Here is a 23019-nt window from a genome sequence, read left to right on the forward strand (position 1 = left end):
ATGATCACAAAAATACACACAATGAGAAGAAACCAAAAATAGGTAAACCAATTCATGATGAGTGTGCTCACATCTTACATAGGAAGTTAGGACATGCAAGCTTTCCTGTAGTTCAAAAAATGACTGAACACGCAGAAGGTGTCAAAATAAAAAATTGTGAAAATTATTTGGAATGCTCAGTATGTAAATCCACCAAACTAAAAACCAGTCCCAGACCAAAAAAATCTAACAGATCAACTAACAATATTTTTGACTTAGTACATATGGATTTAGTTGGTCCATTAACTCCATCAATTACCTATAGAAAACGTTACTTTCTAACAATAGTGGATGATTATAGTCGCTATGGTTTTGTTTACACATTAAAGCACAAGGATGAAACCTTTCAGAAATTTAAGGAATTCTACAAACGCATAGAAACACAACATAATATCAGAATAAAACAAATTATGACAGACAGGGGATGTGAATTCATGTCTAAAGAATTCTCCCAATGGTTAAAGGATAGGGGAATGCTACATTTCACGTCCAATCCATTTTCTGCGTTTCAAAACGGGATTGCAGAGAGAAAGAATTCCACACTACAAACCATGATTAGATGCACATTAGAGGATGCTGGTTTAGGCAAACAATTCTGGTCAGAAGCCCTACATTATTCAAATTACACTCAAAATAGAACCTGGTCCAGTATTGTGAATAAGACACCGTATGAGGTGATGTACAATAGGAAACCTAAATTAGCACACATGCACATATTTGGAGTCACTGCAGATGTGCACATACCTAAGCAGTTGAGGAGAAAGGGAGAAAACGTATCCAGAAGATTAAGATTTATGGGATATGAAACTGGAACCAAAGGGTACAGATTCATTGATAATAATAACAAATTTATAGTCTCCAGAACAGCTGTGTTTCATGAGCAGGCCAATTGGTCTAAACTGCACCTTAATGAAATATTTCCAAATAAATGCAAAGATGCGATATCTTGCGAGGAAGGGACAATAGAAAATCAAAACATTAACAAAAATAAGAACAAAACCAAAACTTGGACAAATAGTCAGCATAAGATAAAGACAGACACATTAACAAAAAAGGAAGCTAAATATTTGCACGACAACCATAGCAAACCTGAAAGAGCTATTAGAAACAATAGAAATCAAATACCAAGTAAATACAAAGATTACATAATGCATATGAATGGAGAACAAATAACACCTAATACATATGAGGAAGTATTAAAACTCCCTCGTGAAGAAAGAGAAAAATGGGAACTAGCTATGAAAAAAGAGATGGAAAGTTTGCAAGGATTAAATGTATTCACTCCTACGATCGCACCTAAGGATAAAACAATTATAGGTACCAGGTGGATTTATAAAATTAAGAACCTAGAAGGAGGCAATACTTTATACAAGGCTAGACTAGTTGCACAAGGTTATGCACAAAAATATCCAGAAGATTATACTGACACATACTCCCCCACGGTAAGGACAGAGAGTGTTAAAACAGCTCTAGTAGTAGCATCTGCACTCAATCTGGACGTATTTCAATATGACATACAGACTGCGTATTTACACGCAAAACTAGATAAGGAAATATATGTAAGAGCACCACATAGTCAATACACTAATAAGAATGAAATTTGGTTATTAAACAAGAGTCTATACGGATTAAAGCAATCTGGCAAGAGATGGTACGATTGCTTGGTAAAAGTACTAAAGACCATGGATTTCAACGCTACCACTGCTGATAACTGTTTCTTTGTAAAAAAGAGTGATGATCACGTTGAATTTGTATTAATTTATGTGGATGATATTTTATATATAGGAAAACACAAAGAGAGCAGAGAAATCTTTGTAAATAAGTTAAACGAACATTTCTCGTTGAAATCTCTAGGTAAAGTGAATAAATACCTTGGTGTACAAATTAACAAAACTAGAAGGGGATTCAAACTTACTCAGAAAGATAAGATCATTGAACTTCTAAACAAATGTAATTTAAACAATGCCAAAACCTGTGACACTCCTATGCAAACTGATTTCCTTAGAAACACTGATGAGTCTTCCCCTGAATTTAAAGATAATACATTTTACAGATCAGTTATAGGCTCACTCCTTTATATATCTAATTGGACCAGACCAGATATTGCATTACCTCTCAATTTATTGTCAAGATATGTTAGCAAACCAACCATGTATCATTGGGAAGCTGTCAAAAGAATTCTAAGATATTTGAAAAGTACATTAGATTTTTGTTTAGTATTAGAACCTAATAATGACAAAGAACCAAAAATTACCTGTTATGCGGATGCAGATTGGGCTGGTGATACATCATGCAGAAAGAGTACTTCTGGTTATATTTTTCTATTGAATGATTGTCCAGTTTACTGGTACACTGGTAAACAAGAACTGGTAGCCACTTCAACCACAGAAGCGGAATATGTTTGTTTATCCAAAGCTGCAAATAACCTTGTATGGTTCAATGACTTGATCTCAGATGTTTGGAAAAAACCTGCATTACCTTTTGTTGTGCATGAAGATAATAAAGCAGCCATTGAAATATCCAGATCCGATGCCATTGGACAAAGGTCCAGGCATATTGATATAAAATTTAAGCACGTGAGACAATTATCTCAAGATGGATTCATCAAAGCAATACATTGTGATACTTCTGAACAATTAGCTGACATATTAACGAAGCCTTTACCTTCTAAACAGCACAAATATTTAACTTCTAAATTGTATGTATTATATTGTCCTGAATCTGAATGTAATTGGTGTTGTATAGCGAACCGGCATTTAGAGGGGGATTTGTCAGATGTAAATGCCTTATTCTCTATTGTGTAAATAATGTATATATGGGACATCAGGGGTTAACTTATTCTTTGGATTTTAATGTATTCATAATTTACCACTCCCATTCCTGGCTCCACCCCTTGTATATATAAGGAGCCACCCTCACCATTTTCTTCGCTTCTATCTTGAATATTCAGCGAATATAGAATGCCTATTATTATTAAAGAGAAATATATTTAAATCTCTAATTCTTATTATCTTTATTGAGTCTGATCCTGAAAATATTGCAACAATTTTATTGTGAAAGAAGGGGAGAAATGCTTAACAGAAGCCTCAAGATCAGTTTTATTAAATACATTTAAAATCAGATGTAATCTTCATCCTGACCTCATGTATTACTTTTAAAAATATAGCCTACAGTCCGCTGCTACCCTGTTTCCTCGAAAATAACACCTCCCTGGATAATAAGCCCCATCGGGCTTTTAAGCGCATGCGCTAAAATAAGCCCTCCCTGAAAATAAGCCCTCCCTGAAAATATTTAAATGCTTGTGCAGCCGGTCCCTGCCATTTCCTCTGGTTAGGGTTAGGGAGACAGAGCTGGAAATCAGGTAAGATGGCAAGAGGAGCTCTGTCTTGCTCCACACACCCCATAATAATAAGACCTCCTCGAAAATAAGGCGAAGCATTTATTTCAGTGTTCAAAAAAATATAAGACAGGGTCTTATTTTCAGGGAAACACAATAAATGCCATCTACCATTATACTACTCGGATTTAAGGATTTGCCAGGCCAGGCAAGATTGTTTGACCAATTCTAACCTAATATTGCCTCCAGTAATTTTCCAGAATCTCAGACAGAAGGGGGAAGAAAAAACCCTTGCTCTTCTTTTACTTCCTGATCTCACTCTTTGAAGCAAAGATGTGAGGGACTGGAACAGGGCTACCCTGGGTGTACAATAAGGTCTCAGTCACTGAGCAATATCAGATTATATTGGGTGGATATTTCAATTGACTTTTTGGAACCTGGACTCTGGTCCAAGGCAGACCACATTTGGCTCCACGGAGTATTTAAAGCGCCAGTGCAAACAGTGTAAAGGGATTTGTGAAAACTGTTCTTTTTAAGAAAGGATGTCACATTTGGAATTGTTTTGCTTTAAGAGATAAGGAAGCCCCCCCCCCCCCTTATGCTTCTGTTGTGTTGAGGCCTCATTTTTCCAATGTTTTAGATGGCAATCTGGTGCTGCAGATTAAATACAATACTTTTGCCAGTGGCATTTCTCTGTGTCAAATTACGGTGACTGATACAAAAATACTTATTGGCTGGTGCCCATGCAGTCACTAATGTCAAGGCATACACGTTTTCAATCCAAGACATCTTGCTAAAGTTTATATTTCTTCAAATGCTTATTTTGGTTAGCTCTTTCCCAAAATGAGCACTTTCCCATTATTGCCAAATGAGCTCATGTACTGACAAGAATTAATCTCAATAATTAAAAGAGTGTCAATCCCTTCTCCTCCATAACATTTTATCTTTTTCAGAACAATTCTTTCTTAGATTTATTGTTTGAAATACTTCTCTAATTCTCTAGGATTAAGGGAATTAGCATATCTTTTCCCTTCTATTCTTAGGGGGAAAAAACAGACCTAGTTTTCATTTCTGCTCCATCTAGAACAGGGGTGTCAAACTCAAGGCATCTGGCCTGTGGAGTGCTTAAACCTGGCCCGCAGGACTGCCCTGGAAATAGTGAAGGACCGGCCCGTGGTGTCTGCCAGTGAAAATGGAGTTTTGTTTTTGCTGGCAGAGGGCTGCAGGAGGCCGTCGTGGCTGAAAATGGAGCCCAGGAGGGCCGTTTGCATGCTATTGTCCTGATGTGGCCCTCAATGAAATCGAGTTTGATATCTCTGATCTAGAAAGATTCCTACCCACTCTCTAGTAGCAACATATGAGAAGTGATGTTAATAAACTAGCAATACATAAAGGAACTGGTACTCTAGAGCCCCTTTCCATCACAAAACATCCAAGAGGAAGAAACTGCTGTGCAGGAGATATAGAGACTTAGTCGCAGTCCTCTACCATTCAACCTTTTAATTTAAACTCTTCTGCCAAATGTGTCTTACTCCCATTCACTAGCACCCTTCACCTGGATGCTGCTTTTCAAAACAATTGGAATTAAAATTACTGGTTTTAAGACTGGATGAAGTATGAGAAGACAGGCAGAAGAAGAATTAAGAGGAGAAAAGGTGGAGGGAGTTTAAGGAAAATGCAGTTTTTATTCTGAACTTACTGTCATTTCTTTCCCCACAGCCCCCTGTGAAGATGACAAAACATTTCACCAAACTCCACACAATCCTCATTTCACCCCATTCTTTTTCGCAGCTCCCAAAGTGTCATTCAACACAATGGCTGAATACGGCCCATAAAATTTTTCTGAACTGCAGTTTTCAGCCACTTGTCTTCCATGCATAAACCAGCTGGAAATGAAACCACCCTAAGAAATACTTCTCTAAACCCCTTCCTTTGCTTTGGCCACAATAATAGCCCGATCTTCTGCCCAGCGTGTTTACCAAATAGGTCAACTAGTGGATTATCCTGTTTCTTTATCCCTTCAGAGTGGGAGGACAAGGCAAGACAATTCAGTTTTACCCTTTTTTTCTGAGACATGGGCTACAAAGGGAAAGTGGCAGAATTTTTTCTCAATTTCCACTAGTCAGTAAAGTCAAGTGAGGGAGAAGTATCCATGATTGGCCACTGTTCCACCAATAAACTTCACAAAAAGAAAAAAGAGAAGAAAAGAAAGGGAGGAGAGGGGAGGAGAGGAGAGGAGAACAAGAAGTGGAAGGGGAAGGAAAGGAAAGGAAAGGAAAGGAAAGGAAAGGAAAGAAAAGAAAAGAAAAGAAAAGAAAAGAAAAGAAAAGAAAAGAAAAGAAAAGAAAAGAAAAGAAAAGAAGGAGAAGGGAAGAAAAGAAAAGAAAAGAAAAGAAAAGAAAAGAAAAGAAAAAAAGAAAAGAACTAGAAAGTCCAGCTGAACTTGTAAAAATAAAATGCCTATGGAGAGAAGAGACCCAGCAACTGGAGAGGCTGCAGTAGCCAGGGAGGGTAGGGGGGGCGTTGCTTACAAGGAATTGAAAAACAGCATGGCTTGAACCAGCACAAGAGAGAAAAACACTCTTTTGACTCACTGCCAGAAAACATGGGTGGAAGTTGTGTTAGCTGCTGGGAGTTGAGATGATGTAGAAATAGTAGGTGACGCGTGAAGGTGACACATGAAATAAGTAGAAATAGTAGGTGACGCATGAAACAAGGTGGAAGTGGGGATCTGCTGCAGAGTTGCTCTTCATTATGAAATAGGCAACACATGAAATCTATATCCCAACCTTAAAATGGGTTTAATAGTTTGCAAAGCAAAGAAAACCACTCCAATCTATACATCCCCCACAAAGAAAAATGGGGAAAATCCAGCTTCAACTTCTCTGTGTAATTGCTGAATCTACTGAGGTTCTTGAACCGTCCCCCAATAAGGTCCATGGTTGATCCTTGGCCACCTAGGAGTCCACCCAAGTTCTAGAGCTATGTTGATCTTGCAAACCCAGCTCTGGGTGCTGTATCAGAGCAGCACTTCGAGGGGAAAGTGTGAAACATCTGTTCCTTCTCACTTTTATAAGTGTTTTGTCATGGAAGGGCGAATGTAAATCTAAAGTTACATGCAGTATATAGCTCTACTCCCAAAGATTTCCCCCATTGCTCCAGGAAAACTATATCCTAACCTTAAAATGGGTTAAAGTACTAATTCATCTAAGAATTGGCAAGTTGGAAACTACAGCTTGAAGATTTTAATTTTTGTGATGTGATAGGAATGTGATCTAGCGGGCAGACGGAACAGAGTTCTGCAGAAGTCAAATTTAAGTATTTAGGAAAGAAATGGAGTGCCCCCTCCTTTCACCTCTGTATCCCCCAAGGTTTTTTTTTATTATTATTTTCAGGATCTGGAGCTCCTTCTGGCTGCAGCATGAGACGGAGGGAAAAATTAGCACTCCTCAGACCTTAGTCCGCCTTCCACTGGAAACTTTCCAATGACCAAGGAGACTGAGATGTTGGAGTAAAAGTGGGAGGGAATGAGCAGAGAGAGAGAGAGAGAGAGAGAGAGGAAGTGCCAGCTCCACTTTTTTTTCTGTCTGAGCCCTGTTTTCTCCTTCTAGATGAAATAATTATTTCCAGCTGCCCTGCCAGCTCATTTAGCTGGCCAAGAGGGAGTCCCAATTCATTTCAACACTGCAAACTAAAGCAGGCCTCAACGCTTGCAGTTCAGCAGGGGAGCAGCCGCAAAACGGTTTTGCTGCTTTAGAAATGAGAAGGGGGTTACTGTGTTTACAAAAGCTATCGCCCCTATTCCAAAGATGTGCACTTTGGAGTTGCTCAGAAGTACTTCCTTTACCGCCAGCACACTTATTCTTAGAATGAGCACCAACAACAGAAGGAGACCTACCATTTAAGCCAAATCACATACACTGGGTAGGAGGGAAGTCAGGGGTGAAATCCAGCAGGTTCTGACAGGTTCTGGAGAACCGGTAGTGGAAATTTTGAGCAGTTCGGAGAACCGGCAAATACCACCTCTGGCTGACCCCAGAGTGGGGTGGGAATGGAGATTTTGCAGTATTCTTCCCCTACCACGCCCACCAAGCTATGCCCATCAAACCACACCACGCCCACCAAGCCACGCCGACAGAACCGGTAGTAAAAAAAAATGGATTTCACCACTGAGGGGAGTCCTTCTCAGCTCCATCTTATTGAAGTCACCTCCTGTATCAGTTGGCTCTTTCTGTATTTACAATCCCCATCACTCTTAGCAATACAGAATGGATGGCAGCTGTAATTAAGCATATCTGGAAGATATGCAGAGTGGGGGAAGTTGTAAGTAACTGGGCAGAATATTTGGCCCATCTACGCCTGGTGCTGCCGATCAAAGTGCTAAGTACAAAGTGGTTTTTGTTTCCTATCTTGCATTGCCCCTCACAATGGCAAAGTTACGACTGCCTTCTTCACCACCTCCAGGCTACCACCAGCGACAGGGCCTTGAACAGAAAGAGAGTCTTGTTCTACAGCACATGGAGCTGCGTACTGCAGTCCTCGACTTACAACCATGTGTTCAGTGACCGTTTGAAATTACAATGGCACCGAAAAAAGTGACTCACGATCAGTTTTTGTGTTTATAACTGTTGCAGCATATCCATGGTCACATGGTCAAAATTTGGGTGCTTGGCAAAGGGGATTTTTTATTACAGTTGCGCTATCCTGGGACCATTTGTGACCTTCCCAGCTGGCTTCTAACAAGCAAAGTCAATGCAGAAAGCCAAATTTGCTTAAGAACTACAAGATTCACTTAACAATGGCAGTGATTCATTTAACAACAGGTCATAAGTTAAGGACTAATAATAATAATAATAATAATAATAATAATAACAACAATAACAACCACCACATGGGTAATATTATTAAAAGTAATATTATATTACATTTAATATTAGCATATGAAGCTGCATTACAGAAATAATAATAGTTCCTAATAGACTAGATGATTTTGGAAAACTGCAATAGAAGGAAGACCAACTTCAATGTAACTTGGACTGATTACAAAAACACATCTGATTCCCTGCCACATGACTGGATAATCAAGTGCCTCGAAATGGTGTGATGAATGGTGTGAATGAGTTTTAATGTTTTTAATGTTTTTAATTCTTAAATGTTTTTTATAATGATTTTAAATGCACTGTGAGCCGCCCTGAGTCTTTGGAGAGGGGCAGCATACAAATTGAATTAATAAATAATAATAAAGAATAAATAACAGGAGTCACTCGAAACATCAGAAGCTTTGTGCAAAGATCAATGGCACAACAGAAGACACAGTTGCTGGTTAATGGCAATAGATTTGGAAAGGTTAATATTAAGAGAGGAATCTTTCAAGGACGCTCAGTATCATCCCTACTGTTTGTCATTGATTCCTCTATCAACAATACTGAACAAGTCAGGCCATGGCTATCAAACATCAAAAACATCTGCCAGGCTATTCCACCCAGGGTGAAATCTACTTACCTTCCCTACTGGTTCAGAAGTGCGCGTGGGCGTCACTTGCGCACGCAGACCCTTAAAACCAGAAAGTAACGACAACCAGGCGGGTGGGCAGAGCCTCGCCCTACCGTCGCTATTGGTTCTCCAAACCATCAGCCACCATCGCTACCAGTTCGGTCGAACGGGTCTGAACCGGTGGCATTTCACCTGATTCCACCTCCTTTACATGGATGATCTAAAACTATATGGAAGAACATCATCTTAAACAGAATAGCATAGCTGCTCAACACCTTCTGAATATACGATCAAGAACTAGCAATGGAGTTTAGACTGGACAAATGTACTACCCTCACCATCATCAGGGGAAAAAATAGCGAAAACTGAAAGAATGAAGATGCCTCACGGAAAAAACATCAGGAGTTTGGATGAAGATGATTGCTACAAACCTTGGGCATCCTTCAAGCCGACAATGTCAAGCACATTGAAGTCAAGAAGAAGATCAGCAGTGAATACATCATCAAAGTGAAGAAGTCCAAACTCAGTGGAAGAAATACCATCAAGACAGGAAATACCTAGGCAATTCCAGTCATTGGACAGACAGCTGGTTCAGTGGATTGGACTCAAGCAGAATTAAAAGCCCTGGATAGGAAGAACAGAAACATGATGAAAATGAATCATGCCCTTCCTCCATGTAGCAATGTTGACAGATTCAACTTAAGATAGGTGGGTATGGAATGTTGCAAATACACCAGATGGTTGAAAGGCAAAAATGGATATCGGAAGAATGTCTGAAGGACAGTGAAGAAGATGCACTACCGTGTTTCCCCAAAAATAAGACCCTGTCTTATATTTTTTTGAACTTTGAAATAAGCACTTGGTCTTATTGCCATGTGCTCAAAAGCCCGATTGGGCTTATTATCAGGGGATGTCTTATTTGGGGGAAACAGGGTAGTACACAATGAAGGCTTATTGAATACCAAAAGACGAAACTGGACTAAAAGAAAGACCAAATGAAGACCAGAAAAGAGACACTGAAAGGCAAAGATACCAATAATAAGGTATAATCTCAAAACATCCGGAGCACCATTTGAACACATTGTACACTATCAGCACCATCAGTCAATTGCAAAAGACAGTTTCCTTGCAACAGCTTACATCCTGCCACGATACCTTTAATACCATCAAATATCAGCATCTGCCTATCCCAGGTTCTTGGGAAGAACTTGATAGGTGGATAAAAATGCCAAATCCAGTGTAAACATCTAGATGACATTCTCCTTCCCCCACCCCCATCATACAGGCTGAGTTTAAAAACAAAAAAAGAGAGATGACTATTCAAATCTGGAACGTAACTAGAAGAAGTTGTAGCTACCCTGATTCCTGCTATACAAGGACATCTAAAGCTATATCACAGATCACTGGGATCACTGTGGACTAGAAACCAGCTTGCTGTAGCTCTCAGGGCAGTAAAGAAAAAGTGCAGGTCCGGTTAGCTGGCTGTGTTAATTGGCTTTGAATTCTAAGTTGTAATTGGGCAAGGCTATAAGATGAGAGCAGGAGAAAGCATCCTGAATAAAAACCATTCAAAGAGCAGGAAGGAGCTAATCAGAGAAACACTTTTGGGAAGGTTGCAGCAAATACATATTTACAGCAGTGCAAAGAGAACACTGAACTTTTCAAAAGAACTATTCAAGGCTACAGAAAAAAACAAAACTTTTACTCATCCGTGCTAGGCATACATAAATGACAAAATCTATTAGCAGTCTTTGTTACAGCCTGTTTATTGGTTTTAACATAGAAGCTTTAGGCACAGATCTTCAGATGATACATGCAGATGAAACGTATTTGAATGTAAGTAGCTTGGGTTGGTAGTTGTTGGACTGTTGGTCTGAGCTCCGAGCTTGGCAGTTTGGTTGCATATACAACATACATGCATATACAATGTCAGTTGTTCCATTAATGCCCACTAGAGGGAGAACTGCTCTAATGATAGGTGCCATGCAGATAGGCACCAAAGTTGCATATCTAGACAACAATAATACATATATATATATAGATCTGTTAGTCAAAGCCAGAGAGCCATCTAAGTCTGCTTTCACCATCCTGTTGATATTTTTTTTCCAAAGTAGATATGCTAAGCCACAACTACCAGTTCTGAAAACTGTGTGCCATTTCATCACTTTCTAAGGATAAGTTATCTCTGTCTTAAGACAAATGATCCTTGACCTAAAACATCTGTTAGAAATGCTAAAAAAAAACCCTACATTGAAAGAAAATCTTTTTTCATCAGAACAAAACTTCTTGAATGTTTAGCTGGGGATTTTAAAACCTGTCTTTTTGTCCGCTACCTATTAATGCACTGAGCCTCAGAGATAGACGACACACGAGCTCAGCTGATCTAATGGACAATGATCTCTAAATGTTTTGCCCTGTTTCTAGCATGCTTGTAATACATTTGCCAATTGCCAACATCACCCACTTCTTTTATCTTTTGCGATAACAGCTTCTCTTAAAGGCTCATTTATCTTCATAACACTACTCTGACTTGTTTGCAAACAAAGGCATTATTTAACTATACACCCACACAGACAGGAGGGAGAGCTAGAGATGTGTGTTCAGACTCCCAATTACGCTCCTAACTCCTGCTCAGTCATGTGCAAGAGAACAGAAATGCAGTCATGGACACCCAGCTTTTTGCCCCTTCAGGGACGTGTGTGTGTGTGTGTATGGGGTGTGCATAAGTGTGTAAAATACATATATCCTCTTGTGATATACAAAAGTTCTCCTCATTGCTTCTACTCCTTCTAATTTGTAAATAACAAATGGACATTTCATTCATTCTGAAACCCAGAAATTTACTAAAAGTCGTTTCGAGGAATATTCCTGTCATGTGAGAAACCCTCACTGAGCTTGTGGTCTTTGCAAACTGGTATCCAAACAATGAATGCACTGTAAAACAAAATCACCATCACTATATGCTTTCATTCACTGAAGCTTACACTACAGCAGAGGCAGGTAAATTTCAGGCACGTAGGAATCTGGTCGAAAACAGCAACAAATCAATGATGAAGCTGTACATACAGTAAAACAGAAAATCCATTTTCTTATTTCCCTTCTTTAGCTACCCATTTTAGGATGTCATACAATTCAAATATAAATGGAGCTCTGATCTGTCTCAGCTCAGTAATCCTAAAGCAACATTCCAAAACTGACTAGTAAAGACTTGATCAAAATCTACCTCTAATGATACTAGTATTTTACAGGTGAGAACCGTAAAACTAAATTACATGAGCAATTAGCAGAAGTTTAACTATGTCAGAGTTTGCTTTTTTTTTTTTAAATGCAACTCTTCTCGCAGTTATTAAAACTGTTTGAAAAAGGTAGCCCTTTAATTCTACTGCAGGTTATTGAGAAATTTTGTAGAACGCCCCCCAAGCTACTTTTTGCTTATCTTTATTCTACTGGCACCTTCCTTTTTGTCTGTCTTACAGCAGTGATATTAAGATTACAGTGTCTCTGCCCCTTGGAAAGCATAATGTGCCATCTCAGTACACTCTGCTCTCTCTTCCAAATAAGATGATCCAGAATGCATGCATTTTGTTTAGTTGATCGTTCTCTTCAGTTCGGAATAAATGCTAGGATAGCATTAGCCGTGATGGCGCAGTAGTTAGGAGGCAGTATTTTGAGCTGTCTCTGCCCACAGTCAGAAGTTCGATCCTGACCAGCTCAAGGCTGACTCAGCCTTCCATCCTTCCGAGGTTGGTAAAATAAGGACCCAGATTGTTGGGGGCAACATGCTGACTCTGTAAACCATTTAGAGTGGGCTCTAAAGCATTATGAAGCATTATGAAGCAGTATGTAAGTCTAAGTGTTATTGCTATTGCTATTGCTATTGCTATTGCTATTGCTATGCAGTATTGCAAGCTAACTCTGTCCACTGTCAGGAGTTCGATCCTGACCGGCTCAAAGTTGATTCAGCCTTCCATCTTTCCGAGGTCGGTAAAATGGGGATTCAGATTGTTGAAGAACAATATGCTGACTTTAGAAACCACTTAGAGAGGGCTATAAAGCATTGTGAAGTGGTATGTAAGTCTATTGTTATTGTGGAACAGATACAGAATAAAAGGCAGAAGCTATACCCAGAAGGGAAAAAATTGAAAAGCTACTGATTTCTGTGTCCCAAAGTTTAAATTTTACCACACTAGAACAAGATCATACTTCCTTGAAACAAAAAATGATGGAAGTATTTTCTGACTGTTTTGTATTTACAGTTGGCAAGGACTAAATTTTACCAGCTTCAACAGACATTTTTGTGGCTTAGCACTCCTAAATGATAAACTATTGTTTTTTCATCTGTGCACTGAAAACTTGCACTGCGGCTTATGAAAGATGCATATTCGTACTTTTCCTGGGGATTTTCTTCTAAAGTTTTGGAAGTTTGATTAGCATGGGAGGCAAAGTAGATTTTGAACTACAGTCAAAATATCCGCAACAGTAATAATCAGTTTCTCAAAGCCTAAAATGCTCTACGTAATTAAAGAAAACCTCTCCTACTTTCTTAGATTAGTATAGCAAGTCCTGCTGGTTTGTGGCAGCTCTTTCTACAGTTGCCAAATGTTCAGGATCTTAGTCTTGTGGTGCTGTTGCTATAGAATTCTCTCCATTTAAAAGTCTCTTTAGGCCTTGGGAACAACTCCTCTTTTAGGAAACACTTGGAAAACTACAAGTAGTCTTTCAATTATTTAGTGACCTTTCGAAGTTATTTACAATTGGGATCTGAAGTTATGATCGTCAGCCCCGTGCTCCCCTGTGGGTCATATGACCCAACTTCCAGCACTCGGCCACATGACTGGATGTTTGCAGCATTCTGAAATCACTTAACCATCTTTTACGATGGTTTTCCCAAAACCCAGCATTTCCTTCCGGTTTTCGGCAAAATCACGCCTATAGCATACTATTGGTTTGCTTAATGACCACGGTGATCACTTAACAACTGCCACACAAAAAAGGCTCACATGCCTGACTCGTTTTACGACCTTTACAACTCTCGCCCATGATGGACAGGTTACATTATGGTCGTAAGTCGAGGAGTACCTGTAGTATCCAATTTTATACAATGATTTTAAAGCGTTCCATTTTGAAAAATAAAGTGGTGCTTATTCCGGAATCCATTTGATGTAAAAAAAAAAAAAATACAGAACAGGAAGTAACTGAATAACAGCATTATGAAAGTATATTTGAGATAGATCCAGGAAACCGTGTGAAAATTGAGATAATAAACTTTGGCGTAGCAATGATAAATGCATTCTACCAAAACTATATATGCCAACAAGCAGATTTGAGAGCAAAGCCTATACGTGCAAAATGCCATGCTGGGAAAAGCTTACTGCAGGAAGAACTTTCTTCCTCAGTTAAGTACAGTTTGACTAAACCCGTGATGGAGAACCTATGGCACGCGTGCCATAGGTGGCACGCAGAGCCCTCTCTGCTGACACGCGTGCCATTGCCCCAGGTCAGATCTCTGTGGTGTTTCTTTCGTGAGCTTCTGTTTCATCGTTTGCAGGGAAACAGAAGCTCATGAAAGAAAAAGATCTTACCTCTTGCCACACTGCTGGTGTTGGGATGCCCAGCTGGTCTTCGGGTCTCTGCTGTGCATGTGCGCATGTCTGCGCATGTGCGCGTTCACGCACCTTTCAGTGTGGGCATGTGGGCGTGCACAGTTTGGGCACTCAATGTCTAAAAGATTCACCATCACTGGACTAAACCAAGCAGAAATCAGAGTCTTGCTCAAGCTACATGATCTCAGATGATGCCCCCTGGTGGATAAGCGTTATAGATACACCTGGAGAATCGGGAGGTAGGAATGTAGGGGCAGCAGAATGGGCTGCAGTTGGCACAGCCCACGATGCAATGAAGATTCCAGCTTAACAAAGACAGAAGCATCGCTGAGAAAGAAATACAGATCAAAGCTTTACCATTCCATGAATGGATTCACCCACCCACCCCCAAATGGTGCAGCGGACTCCAAGAGAAAGGGAAGGGGGCCTATTTTTATAAAAAGTTTGCTCCTACTTTCTCGGGAGCCCCATTGAGGAGAGCCCTAGGCTCACAACTACAAAGTGCATAGATATGCAGTGAACTGGAGGCATGGATGACTGACAGCTCTTCAGCGTGGGGACGCTGCTTTGGCGTGTTGAAACCCGCACAAGAGAAAGCACAAAGGGTTCCCATTGCTGCATTGGCAGATGGAAAGCATGCAACTAAGCAGAGCCCAGAGGTCTGGCACAGAGCCTGGGCACACCTTGGGGTGGATAAGGGCAGAGAAGTCAGGACATGCCCCAAAGCGTGGAGAACACAGTACGATAGCTAGGAGGAGCCAGTGAAACTCACACCCAGCAAGCACTGCAATTTCTTTGTATCCCAGGTCAAGGGTGTCACGACACAAGCAAAGCACAATAAACTCATGCACACACAATGAAAGGCACTTCCACGCAACAACTTTCTCTTGTAGCCCCCACAGTGAAATCGGAAGGGAGCAATTCCCAAAGATGATGCAATCCCCGAAGAGTGATTTAACCCAAAATAAAAGCTAGGTATATTTCTACACCACCTTATGTGGGTCTTTACACAAAGAGCTTCTTCAAACGCCCACTTCCAAGTCAAGGGTATTGTGTAAGCTAATAAGCTAATAATTACTGAATAAGCCAATTCAGTCCACACATAATTCATTTCCTCTAAAATATCCATAGAATGGAATTCTTTTCTACACCAATATATACATTTGGTAGCGTCTTGATAAATAAACCTCTTTTCCCCTTATTTTTAAGATAATCAAGGAGCCCTGTGAATGATGCCACATGTAGCAATAATTCTTTTTAAAATGGCCCATGAAATGTTATGAGATAAAAGTCCAGCATCCAGTGGCTTTGTCTTCAAAAGGCATCTGGTGCCCAGATTCCAGATCAAATCTATGTACCCAAGGCTGCCATTATCACCAAAGGGGTTTCCAGGAACAGAGTGGGATTTGGCTTAATAGCTGCCAAAAAGCAAATTTGGGACCGAAACGTTCCTGAAGCCAGACAAACTTTGGAAGCTGGTGGGCATATGTGGAGTTTTGAGAGCATGTTGTCGTGAGTCTGGCTTATTCACAGTGATGGTGAAAGCTTCCGTGTTTTACAAATGATTCTCTCCAGTCCCCCAGGAGGTTTCATACTATCCATAACTACCTTTTACTTTTTCTGAGGAGACAGGCATGCTTCTGTACAAAATGCTAAGCTTCCACCCAATCATTTGCTTTTTAAGAGTCCCCATGAATGCTACGGGAAGTCCTCGACTTACAATAGTTCATTTAGTGACCCTTCAAAGTTACAATGGCACTGAAAACAGTGACTCACAACCATTTTTCACACTTATGATCATTGCAGCATCCCTCAGGGTCATGTGATTTACATTAGGATGCTTGACAACTGCCTCACATTTATGACGGTTGCAGTGTCCCGGAGTCATGTGATTCTCTTTTGTGACCTTCTGACAAGCAAAGTCAATTGGGGAAGCCCAATTCACTTAACAACCATGTTACTAATTTAAGAATTGTATTGATTCACTTAACAAATTAGAAAAGTCGTAAAATGGAGCAAACTCACTTAACAACATAAATGTTGGGCTCAATTATGGTCATAAGTTGAGGACTACCTGTATATGGGACTCAGAATCATCCTAGAAATAAAGAGGCAGCTGAAAGGTTCTTTTCTCTTCCTTTTTAGACTTGTTTACTTGAACACACCTTGCAAGCATCAAGCAATATGTTCATGATCCCAAGATATATGAGCTTCTACAATTCTACAATTTGAAGTCAGCGTTGTTGCCACACAATGCCCAAACTATACACAGCTATAGAGTGATTCAACTGAACCAACTGAATTTGTGTTTCTATTCTTCTCCCCGAATGCTTTGGCAACAGGTTGATTATTGAAGAATTTGAAAATCATTCAGAGTGTATAGCAATGTGTGGAACAGAAAGCCATCCATTTGCAATTAGATTTTGTGAATCTGCTGTTCAGACAAAAACTGAAATCCTGATCGGTAATGCAGTTCAAATCTCAGGCTTATCGTCTTCCTTTGCTTAACTAAAGATTTTCCAGAATAAGAAGTTCCTGATATTGCACCATGTTATTTCTAAGAGTCACACTTCCTGTGGAAATCTCCCCCAAATCAGTTCAGTTATTTTCCTATACTTGTAGGAGTCACTCTTTTAGACTCTGAAGAACTGAATCCAAACCTTCTGAACAAGACAAAGGTGAAATGTAATAGCACCTAATGCAGTGCAGGCATAATTAAAATGTCACACATGAGAAATAACTTGAGAAAGTGAGTGGGCTGAACCAAGTTCATGGCTCGAAATATTGATTTACAGCTATCGTCCCTATTTTTATGATCTACAAATGCACTGAATTCCCATCACCCCAGCAAAATAAAATGTGCTGGCTGCGGATGATCAGTGTTGTAATCCAAAATAAGTGCCGGGGTACGAGGAGATGTCCAAAGCATTCATTCATTACAGTGTTTAAGCCAGTCTACTACTACTCACAAACTTTTAGCCTATGCAGCTTAAAGCTTAGTTTTTTGCTATGGCTGGTATTGTGGCAAGAAACAAAAGCAGAAATAAATCCATACCCAACAACATCTCTACCATTGCATTATGTCCCACTTGGACAGCACTCAAACCAAATTTGCCCACAATGCTGGACAAGGTTTTGAGTCCTGATGGTTCTTAGGGTGTGGAACCAACACCCCAACTGCACCCAGCCCTGTGCCAACTTGCCCCTGTCACCACTTCCTTCCAAGGAACTTACACAGCGATGCCATTTCCTTCGGCAGGTCGGTAGGGTAGCTCCGGAAGTAAGCTCCGTTGGTCAGCACCTCGAAATGTGGGTTGGGGAAAGGGAAGGGGTATACAGCAGGGGGGAAGCCATTTACATGAGCCAGAGGAGTCCCACCCGAGCAGCCTCTCTCCTTGTTTACAGCCATGACTGAGAATAGGAAAGTCAACGCGTGAGAAAATGAAAAATTCCTCTTAAGAAAGCTGGTTGGTGCTGACAGTGCTCCAGGCAGATGGTCCCATGATTGTGGCCTTTGCAAGTATGCCGTTCAAAGGGAGTAGGCCATTCCTCTTCTGTCTTCTTCGGAGGCAGTCCTGCAAGGGAATGAATTGACATTAGTAGTATTCAACTGTAGAGAAAGCAGTCCACTCCCAGCACTCTTGTTTCTCCATTACCATCCAGCAGGGGTGCTATTCAGCAGATTCTGATAGGTTCTGGAGAACTGGTAGCGGAAATTTTGAGTAGTTCAGAGAATCGGCAAATACCACCTCTGGCTGTCCCCAGAGTGGGGTGGGAATGTATCCTTCCCCTGCCATGCCCAACAAGCCACACCACGCCCACCAAGCCACGCTCACAGAACCAGTAGAAAAAAAATTTGAATTCCACCACTGCCATCCAGGATAGTCACCAGGACAAGATGGAAGCTGGGAAACACTTGCAAAAAACAAGCAAACCAACCAACTAACCATGAGGTATAGAATGAACTCATCCCCACCCCCATCCCAACCCGTCTGGGTTTTAGTCTTTTTGCCACTGCCGCCCTCTTTTATTCTTAGTTTTTGTTGTTTTTTCTTTTTTTTTTACTTATGAGCCACCCAGAATCGTTGGGAGGCACACAAATTTAATAAATGAATAAATATGTATCAGACAGGTAGGTGCCTACATCTCATTCTTAACTGCTAGAAAGCAGGTGGCAGAGAAGAAACAGGGAGAGAGAGAGAAAAGTTTTATTGTGGAAATATAAGAAATGAGCAGAGAAAGATGACAATGTCTGGCACCCGCTGCTTTTCATGGTAGGGCTTCACAGAGCAAGGAGAAATTAGTCAAAAGGAGAAAACACACTTCTCAGGGGCACCCACTGACCTACAGAACAAAACAAAAACAGAATGCGGCCAACAAAACTATTGATGGAAAAGAAAGTCTCTCTTCCACCAGCTCCCCTCCTTCAGGAAATCAATTATTTCTAAATACTGTCTACCCAGCCTTCCCCACCCCCATCTCGGATTATCTTGGGGAGGCTCTAACTCCCCAAGATATTAGTCATACTGGTTGAGGATGATAATTGTTGTAATTAACCCATTTGAAGGGAACCAGGTTGCAAAAGGCCGGTCTATTTTGAAAAAGTCCTGCAGATTTTCATACAGAATCTTTTCTAGTGTGAAGTAGAGATGGACTCTTGAACTTTGTATATGAAAACCATGGGTCTACCATAGAGAATACACCTCTATCAAATTTTCTCCACACATTCAAAAACACAAAAGTGAATATTCCAAAGGTGGTTTTCCAAAAGGCAACTGGACTTTCTTAGTTTTTTCTTTGAAAACGTTTCACTTCTCGTCCAAGAAACTTCTTCAGATCTAACTGACTAATGGGGAATGGAAGAATTTAGGATGTTTTCAAAGAAAAAGAAAAAAACCAAGAACGTTCGGTTGCCTTTTGGAAAAGCACCTTTGGGACAACCATGACCTGGATGATTGAGAATCTCCATAGACACAAAAGGGGACACTATACTTTGTAGTATTCTGTAATGATGGAGGCAAAACCTGGCCCTTGTTATTGAAACTGAGCAGACCATCTTTTAGAGCATAGGTGGTGAAAGATGGCCCCTTTATGACTCGTGGACTTCAACTCCCAGAATTCCTGAGCCATCCAGCCAGGCTCAGGAATTCTGGGAGTTGAAGACCATAAGTCATAAAAGGGCCATCATTCCCCACCTCTAGTTTAGAGAATCTAATTCATGGATACTCATGTGATCCCCTCTTTCATAAAACCTATGCTACAGGGGTGGATAGCTCCCGGTCCTGTCTGGTTCTTGTGAAACGCAGTGGGAGGCTCCGCCCACCCGCCCGGATATCATAATGGGTGATCTGTGCGCGTGCGCTCCCATTGCGAACTGGTAGTAAAGGTAAGTAGAACCCATCCTTGCTATGCTATACTGTGATTTTCCTAGAGGTGTTATCTTGCCAATTTATTTAAGTTTGCAGGAACTGGTTTGTTTGTGATGGAAAGCGGTTTGGCAGGAAGATTAGAAGTTCCAGGGGAGATCAGAGATGGCCTCTGATAGTGGGAATCTCTTGAGAATAGTGGGAAGATGATGGGAATATCCTGAGAATTTCAGAGAGGCAGGGAAATTGGTATCAGCAGGATTAGGAAGATTGTGTGTGTGTGTGTGTCTGAGCTGGCTATTGCTTAAACACTCCTGATCTCCTCTGCCTGCCTACTGTAATATGAAGATGTTCTAAATAATGAAAAGCAATGACACTATTACCTATTTTATAGTGATTTTCTCACACGCGCCACTTAAAACGCTTTTAAGTCTGTCAATTGACAGACACACATAGACTGACTATCCTAAGAGTTTTTTTCAATTTACAGATAGTCCTCGACTTATGACCACAACTGAGCCCAAAATTTCTGTTGCTAAGTGAGACATTAGTTAAATGAGTTTTGCCCCATTTTAAAACTTTTCTTGTCACAGTAGTTAAGTGAATCACTATCGTTGTTAAGTTAGTTACATGGTTGTTAAGTGAATCTGGAGTAACTTTGAAGAGTCACTAAAGGAACTGCTTTAAGTCAAGGAATACAGATTCTACTAAGCAGGTGTGTTCTGCTTAAAGCTTTTTTTTTTCCTTCATAGGCTGAATAAAACTGCAATATGCAGATCACTGTATCTGACTGGACTTTCAAGTAGAATCCAATGCTTTTGATGTGAAAATTGGGGTGGGGGGTGTTTCTTTCCTCCCTAGAGGAGGAATTCCTCCCTAGACAGGAATAGCTCCAGGGGTTTTGAAGGTTTCCGAAAGTCCCTTCCCAAGAGATTTTGAGAACAGACCAATTAGAAGAGTGTCTACCAAGGCAAAAGAAAGGAATAGAAAAACTAGAAAGGTTTCTAGCAGGAATGGATTCTATTCTGTCGCATAGGGCATACTTCACATTTGGAGAGAGTCAAGGACTTAATGCATTTCAGTGAGTGAAATGGTGATCTTCACAGACATGAACTACACAGAGGCAGGACTAAGAGAGTTTTCTTTTCCAGGGCTTTTGGGAAGCAGGTTGGTTATTAAAACAAATTACACATGTTATGGCAAGAAATTTACCACACTGATTCTTGATAGGTATATATAAAAAGGCTCTAGGGATATGTATTTAAAACACCCCTGATCTCTGGTAGTTCACTCTAGTATTACCAAGAGGTATTGGGGTGGGATCTCTCTTGCTACTTATTTGTAACCAGCAGTGTGACACACAATGAATTTTAGCAGAATAAAATTGATGCTACTTATCCCCTCCAGCTGAAGTTTTATTGGTTTAATGCTCTTAAAGCCATACAGAAAAGGCCAGGTTTTTTTTAAAAAAGTTTTTTTAAAAAGGGGAAGAAGCTAGACACACATAAACTGCGATTAATTTCCAAAATAAGAATTGTTGATGCTGAAGCTTGTCCATCCTTCCCACCCGCCCTCCCTCGGCCTAGTTTTTAGAATACAGCCCCAAATCCAAGACTGTTGGATTTGTTGAAACTGGTTAGGATTGTCCTGTGATAAGGCGAAAGCACTCAGCACATGAGTGAGGGCACTCACTGCTTCCTGTTTTTCAAGATCAGAATTGCCTGCCAGAAAAAGATCACGCAAAAATTATCCTGCGGAGATTGAATGTGTTGCCTTTGGCATCAAGGGAGCAAATAAGCATATAGTATTTTTTTTATTAAATACAAATCAATTAGAAGATTTTTCCTCCAGAAAAACAATCCCCTCCATCACCCCCCCTCCCTGAGGTGCAAGCTAATAAAAAAATACTCTCCTTCAAATGGAGATCGGCATAGACATATTCCAGTTGTTTTCTTTGGTTTAATACCACCCCACCAAAATAGAGATCCCCTCAAGTGATCAGATTTATATACTGGCAATATGAGTTCTTTGTTTTAAAAGCCCTCCTTCCCAAGACAACATAATGTCTCTTTTCATACATTCATTCTCAGATTTAGCCCCAATCCACAGATGCAATTGTTGATGATGTGGAATTGAAAAGATGTGGAATTGAACCGATGGGGTCTGTTTGCTGCCACACTCTGCAGCCGAAAGCAGAGACTGGCCCTTTAAGTGTGTGCGCTCTCTCTCTCTCTCTCTCTCTCTCTCTCTCTCTCTCTCTCTCTCTCTCTCGTGTGTGTGTGTGTGTGTGTGTGTGTGTGTGTGTTTTCCCTTTTGAACCATTTCCAAAAGCAGGCAGGCGAGGTTTTTTTTTTTTTTTCTTTTTTGTTGATGTTCTTTCTTCTTCTTTGGGTGCTTTTTACCATATGATTTAAATCAAGAGTCATTTCAGGTTCCCAGATAAATGAAGCTTATGTTCTTGCTGCCAGCCCTTGGCTGGGGCTGTACCACCCTGGGGGTAGAATGTGAGCTCACATCTTCCACATGGAACCCAACACCACAGGCCTAATTTACAACAGCCCAGGCAGCGCCTTTTCCTGCCGGCTCCGAGGCGGCGCTGCTTTTCCGACCTACCCCCTCCTGCCACCACCACCACCCGCCCCCCCCCCTCAGCCCATCACTCACTCTTCACCTTTCCCCCCCCTCCACTCTTTTTCTTATACTCCTGGCCTCTGAATTGGGTTCGCACGCGCAGAGCACACACACACACACACACACAACAGAGAGAGAGAGAGAGAGAGAGAGAGAGACGCGCGCTCGCGCACCTCCTTCTCCCCTCTGCTCCGAGCCTTTGTGCCCCGGCTCGGTCTTTTGCATCCTCCTCCCTCCCTCCCTTCAGTCCCGTCTTTCATTTTTCTTCTCCCAAATGGATGGCGTTCCACCCAAGAGTGGGGCCAATTCGAGGGGGGCTTATATGCAAGCGCAGTACCAGAGGCAAGACATACGTTGCCTCAATCATCTTCCTCTCCTATATCGCCTTGGAGCGGGGTGGGTGGAAATACTTTTGCCGCCGTCTAACTTCGGTGCCGTGGGCTTTCCTCGCAGCAGTGTCCCCCTCATTCTGTCATGTAGCCAAGACCCCGCCTCTCGCCAATCGCTCTCAGGCTCATTTCTGGCTCGAGCTCTTTTCGCTGCCCCGGCC

At 41.0% G+C, this 23019-nt stretch overlaps 1 protein-coding gene across 1 annotated transcript in view; it reads right to left on the bottom strand.

Annotated features, from left to right (window-relative positions):
- RARG (retinoic acid receptor gamma) overlaps positions 1 to 17883 on the bottom strand; it is a 99781-nt gene extending 81898 nt beyond the window's left edge. The window contains exon 1 of the mRNA XM_070934971.1: positions 17707 to 17883. Within this exon, the coding sequence (XP_070791072.1) occupies positions 17707 to 17881 (175 nt within the window). The 5' untranslated portion in view covers positions 17882 to 17883. The remainder of the gene's footprint in view (positions 1 to 17706) is intronic.
- Positions 17884 to 23019: the final 5136 nt, after the last annotated feature.

Source organism: Pituophis catenifer, unplaced genomic scaffold, assembly GCF_029215685.1.
Source record: "Pituophis catenifer annectens isolate HBS135680 unplaced genomic scaffold, rPitCat1.0.hap2 SCAF_2, whole genome shotgun sequence".
Classification (NCBI taxonomy): Eukaryota; Metazoa; Chordata; class Lepidosauria; order Squamata; family Colubridae; genus Pituophis; species Pituophis catenifer.